This window comes from Aplysia californica, unplaced genomic scaffold, assembly GCF_000002075.1.
Source record: "Aplysia californica isolate F4 #8 unplaced genomic scaffold, AplCal3.0 scaffold00874, whole genome shotgun sequence".
NCBI lineage: Eukaryota > Metazoa > Mollusca > Gastropoda > Aplysiida > Aplysiidae > Aplysia > Aplysia californica.
In genome coordinates, this window is record NW_004798144.1 from 212,413 (window position 1) to 218,285 (window position 5,873).

The following is a 5,873-nucleotide window of genomic DNA, read 5'->3' on the forward strand; positions in this document are numbered from 1 at the left end:
GACTGTTTTTGGAGCTTCCTGTTGGGTGGCCCTCTCCTAAGTATCTATGGAGATTGTTATCGTTCCACTGATGGACACAGAAAATAAGGAATTATGAAGTACTAAGTCAAATACGTATAGGAACACGAACTCTCCTCCAGAACGAAGTGAAACAAACTGAATTACTTTGAGCTTATCAAATGCCAGAATTCATTCGAGAAACATTATTCTGGAATCAAAGGTAAAAGGCAAAAAGGGGAAACGGGGAAGACCTATTAGAAAATGTGAATATGTCATAGAAACCTAGCTTAGAACCAAAACAATTCAAGCAGGTAGAAAGGCAAGAGACAGTATTTTATTTCAAAAAGGTCCGAGAACCAACGTCCAACGTCTGGAAAAACTAAGAAGAATATGGGCTCAGTTAAAGACGTACCAGTCGTTGTGTACTTGGAAAGTCCACACCCAATTCCTCATGGGTCATCGACTAGTTATATCTTCACTTCCACCTTTAGGCCTACCTATCTAGTAGTCTGGCTGACCGCTAGGGCACCACTTCAGATTTTGTAACCAACTTCTTCCACGCCTCTCTGTTCTCAGCTTTCCGTTGTAAGATGTTCCAGTCACGGACAGGCCACTCTTTGATGTCTTTTCAATGTTTACCCTGTCTGCCTCTTCATTTCCCTCCTTGAATGATGGCTATTTTATACCCCCCCCCTCCCCAAAGTATCAGTTCTGTTCATTTACCATATATGTAACATTCGAAATTACTCTCAAAATTCTTCTTGGACAATATCAACTGCATATCATTCTAAAGCCTCCCTGATCACCGTCCCACCCACCACGCCCCACTTTCATCTGCAAGAAATATAGATTGGGAAAAATTTTAATACACCAAAACAAAGCAAAACAAAACCAAATGAAAGAGACCATTAACCCCGTGTTGTTGTTTCTGAACTTGCCAGAGTTCCAGAGTCAGTTTGTCTTCCGGCCAACATGCACTGTGCCACTTCCGGAGGTGTTTATCGGATGTAAGAAGACGTACCCCAGTCGAACACCCAGAAAGCATGGTAGGTATTTTGTTGTTGTTGTCATTGCTATTGTTGCTGTTATTGTTGTTGTTATTTTGTTGTTGTTGTTGTTGATGGTGGTGGTGGTGGTGGTGGTTGTGGTGGTGTCGTCATTATTGTTAAGGTTGTTATTTTTGTGTTGTTGTTGTTGTTGTTGTTGTTGTTGTTGTTGTTGTTAGTGGTGATGGTTTCTAATGCGGCTACTACTGTTGCTGCTGCTGGTGGTAGTGGTGGTAATACTGCTGCTGTTGCTGCTGCTGCTGCTGCTGAAGATGATGATGATTATGATGATGATGATGATGATGATTATCAGTATTAGTATTAATATTAGTATTATAGTGCGGTCAAAAATTCGTGGTTCAACTTATCTTCAAAAATCTTTTTAACGGGTGAATCAGTGTCATCCATACTTTGGATAGCAATTTGTATCAATTTGTCTTAAAAATCATATTTTTCTATAACAATTGGGGCTAGATTAAAAAAACTTGTCTTCATAACTTTATATAAAACACTTGAAATTTCTGTCACGTGTAAAATGGTATTGTTCACAGCACTTCCCGCTTCTCACACACATTTTGATTACGCATATGGCCAACGTCACAGCTTATCAAAGACAATTTTTACTTACAAAACTTGTTACAAGAAATTATTCTTATAGTGAACACATTTTGCATTAATGGCTCTCAAAACATGCGTTCAATAAGCAAAATGTCCCGATTAGAAAAACCTGACGGACTTGCTATTACAAGCTATATTGCCTCAGCAGTAAACATTTAAAAATCTGTAGAAACCACCCACTTAGAATTTTGATTAGTATTTATTAAGGAATTTTCTAGAATACTGCTTGCAGGTGTTTACAAAAATGTTGGTCTGTAAAGACAACCTGATACAAGTCACTGTGCAAAAATTGGACAACCTATGTTCGATAGCTGAGGAAAAATTTAAAAATAAGTCGCACCTCGAATTTTTTACCACACTATAGTATTAGTTGTAGTTAAGTAGTAATAGTATTGATTGATGGATTTCCCAGTCATGCTATGCCGTAAAACCCTCTACTATAAAAAAAAAATGTATAGTCATGCTAGGACTCTCTTGAACCCCTATTTAAATGTACTTCATCTCTTTTCTGCCAACAGCTGCTCCCCGCCCCCAAGCCCAGCCCCCACCGCCCCCTCCCCCTCCGGACTCGCCCCTATCCCCCACCACCCCACCTGCTGCATTTCAGTTACCTGGCTCCGGAAATCTGGATCTGCTCACACCGGAAGAGGAACTAGATCTAGCTGAAGATTGTTCCGCCACGCCCCTTCCGGCTCCGCCCCCTGTCCTTCTCCAGCCTAAACCGGCGTATCACACTCACCAACAGCAGAACGTCAGACAAACTGATGCTGTCACTTCAGCAACAGAAGCTGCTGCGCCACCACCACCACCACCGCCGCCGCCCCCACCAGAAGAGGAAGAAACATCAGCAGTCGCAGCTCCAGATGTCAACGGCCAAAGTGTGAGGGAAAAGATGAGCAACAAAGACGACCTCGATTCGTTTTGGCCTCCAATTTTGCCCAAACCAGACTCCCCTCCACCACCACCCACACGACCTCTTCCTCCGCCGCCGATGAAGAACGGGAAGACTAAGGGCGGTAACCTCAACAAAGGTCAACTCTCCAGCTTTAAAGCCCCGATTGTCTCCACTACAGCTACTTGTGCAGAGAAACTCCAGAAGCAAGTTTATAACACTGAGATAATCCCCACTACTGAAAGTAATAATAAAACCCATATCAGAAATCTTCCTTTGCAGACAAATGAGGAGAAGGCAACTACGAGCTTGACAAATAAAACTCCAAATGCATTCACCAACAAACCAAAGAATGGAACAGCTAATGCGACCCCTCCGACGTCCCCCACTCCTCCGCCTCTCCCCACCCGCCCCACTGCCCCAGTCCCTATTAAACCCAAACCCCTAAAATTCACCAATGGAGCTTCATCTCGGAAAGCAGACGCGTTATCTAAGAAAACGAATTCTTTTCACACAAATAACTCTTCTTTTAAAAGCAATAATACAACAGGTGCAAATGCCTCTCTTCGCGCAAATGACTCTCAAGGCGTAAATGATTCCGGTGTCGCGAACAACTCTTCAAGAAGGGTGAACGGTCACACAAGGGCAGCAGATCCTCCAAAACTATCGCTCAAACCTGGACAAAACGGAATCAAGCTCACTCCCCCGACGCTTCCCGTAAAGCCATCACACTTGATGCAGTCTTTCAAACACTTGAAGGACGAACCGGAAACTTCGCCCGACCTCCCACCACCACCACCTCTACCCCCTCCACCGTCTGCGTCGGCTACAACAACAACAGCAGCTGCTACTGCTAAATCTCTACTGCCCCCAGCGACTTTTCCATCCTCACCAGCGACATCTTCATCATCAAAGTCGTTAAAAAGCGAGATGGGGTCACTGCAACCACCGTTACCACCAAGAGCAGCCTCCCCTCTCCCTCTCCCTCCGCCACCCTCGCCCCCTCCTCTTCAGTCCCTTCACCCACCACTGCCCCCACCCCCAGCTACATCATCTCTCCCCCCTCCCCCATCCCGACTGACACCTTCACCACCTCCCCTACCTCCTCACACACCGTCTCTCCCTACCCTCTCTCCAGTAGCAAAAGTCACCCCTGTCACGTCCACGATATCCCCGTCTGGAAGTTCCCGCCGGTCTCACAGTAGATCTTTGAACCCGAACAAAAAGCGCCCCCTCCCGTCAATACCGACTGAGGAAGGCAGTAAATCCGGGAAGGACGTTCCTGTGGAAGGTGATAAAGATGGATGGGGAGGGAAGGAAGAATTTGATCCCCGAGAGGAGGATGGTGATTTGTACGATATTATGGACAGCACGAATATGTAACCGGCGACTACGTTGTTTTATGGCCGTTGCCTGCAGAAGACGTTTCCTATCTACATCTATAACCATCTGTCTGTTAGGATGTTGTATTCCAATCAGCCTGTGCTGGCCCTGACGAGCAGAGTAGAAGCAGTCCTCCCACTAGATCTAGGTTGTTTAGATTGTTTTGATGGGGATATAAAACGTATACAGTTGAACCAAAATTGACCTTATTATTGCGTGTGTACTACGCGCTGTCTCGATGTTCAAGAGGAGGAAAGGTGAACCTACTCTTCACAACTTCCGACGCTAGAGTAGCCAACATCAGGGACACCTTTTTGTCTCGACAGTCGTAATATTGAAAGATGGCATTCTCGGTCTCGCTCACTGAGATCTCTAAAGGTGACGCTTCTCGTCTCGACCATTGATGTGACAAAATCATTGACTGTGCATGTCCCCCCCTAACGAGATGGCGAAAGACGGAGCTGCATGTCTCAACAGCGTTAAGAGTCATATCTTTATTCTATACATGTATTAGAATCGACCCTTACAGAACCATCGAGTAAGAATGAATTGAGTTGGAAGAGCAATACATTTACCTCAAAATCAGCAGAGAACTTTACAAAAGAGTCGTTCAAGAGACTGATCACCTTCGCATTGAATGATGGTCTAGACGCCATTGTGCACTGAGTCACAAAAGTCAAAGTGTCGTCAAGCCGATTCATGTGAGACTTTTGAACCCTACCCAACTTTTCAAACACGACTAGTCAAACGCGTGAGCATAGTCTTTAATCAATTCGGATAATTTGGTTTGATTCTTTTGAAAATCTTTCGCCATGACACAGTAGGTTCAAAGTTTTATCTGCGCGTGCAACGTGGAGGAAAGTGGTTTGAATCTTAGCAGGATCCGAATTAGTTTCCTTGCTTTTTCTTTGGTATTTCGTCTAAAACCCAACGCATACCAGCCCTCATCGCACGCTGCATGTACATAGTATGTAAATGAGGCATGATCGCTCTTTTGTTCTCTTGTAGCAGCTTAGTGACGTCATTGTTCACTGCCGTGCGTCGAGTAGAAATGGTCTTGTGTGCACGAGGCTTAAGCCCAAATTAAAAATTTGTCCTCACGAGGGATAAGGCAAATGCTCGACGATTTTCGAAAAAAATCTAGGTTGTGTCCCTTGATATTTATTTTCCCCTATAAATCAACAAAGAGTTAGTTTCCTTAACAATGTGATCAGTTGGTTAACTGTACTATTCAGACGCAGACGCAAACGCTCTTTCGTTTCTTTCGGGTATTTTTGGAAATTGTTTTTGAAGTTTTAGTGAGTTTGATTGTGTTGCTTTGTTTGCGTGTATGTAGATCTATATGTTTTATGTGTAGTTCTGATTGTAGTTGTTGTTTTTATTTTCAAAATATTTTATGGTTTTGATTTGTTTTGTTTTTTTGTTTTTTGTTTTGCCTGTTTTATTTTTTGCTTTGTTGAGGGGGGGGGGGGGGGGGGGGGGAGAAAAGAATGGGAGGAGGATATTTGCTTTTGGTTATTTTCCTTCTTCTTGTCCTTCTTCTTGGGTGTTTTGCTCTTATCGTTGTTATTGTGTTATATGCTCTTGGTATTTTTCCGTTGCTTCTTTGACGTAGTTTGTTGGGTTTTTTTTGGTTTTTTGCACTAAGACTTTCTGGGATTTATTCTTTTTTCATTCCTTATTTTTCTTTCAGGGGGTACTATTGTTTGGGGGGTTTTTTTTCGTTTTTTTTCTTTTTTTTTTTGGTTTTTTTTTTGGTAGGTTGGATGATGGGGATGTTTTTTTTTATTTTGTTCGTTTTTGTGCTTGGGTTTGCTCTGACTGAAAATCAATTTTGTTTCGAGGTTCTGTTCGTTAGTAGACACCGCTTTCGTGTTGTTGTGCATCAGTACTAGAATTACCATTTCAGAAGTACGTTATTGCTGGTGGTGGAT

The 5,873-nt window shown here is 43.3% G+C and overlaps 1 protein-coding gene across 1 annotated transcript in view; it reads left to right on the forward strand.

Annotated features, from left to right (window-relative positions):
- LOC106013414 (pollen-specific leucine-rich repeat extensin-like protein 1) overlaps positions 1-3,939 on the forward strand; it is a 14,513-nt gene extending 10,574 nt beyond the window's left edge. The window contains exons 2-4 of the mRNA XM_013089100.1: positions 942-1,046; positions 2,183-2,800; positions 3,695-3,939. Coding sequence (XP_012944554.1) covers positions 942-1,046; positions 2,183-2,800; positions 3,695-3,939 — 968 coding nt within the window. The remainder of the gene's footprint in view (positions 1-941; positions 1,047-2,182; positions 2,801-3,694) is intronic.
- The last annotated feature ends 1,934 nt before the right edge of the window (positions 3,940-5,873 follow it).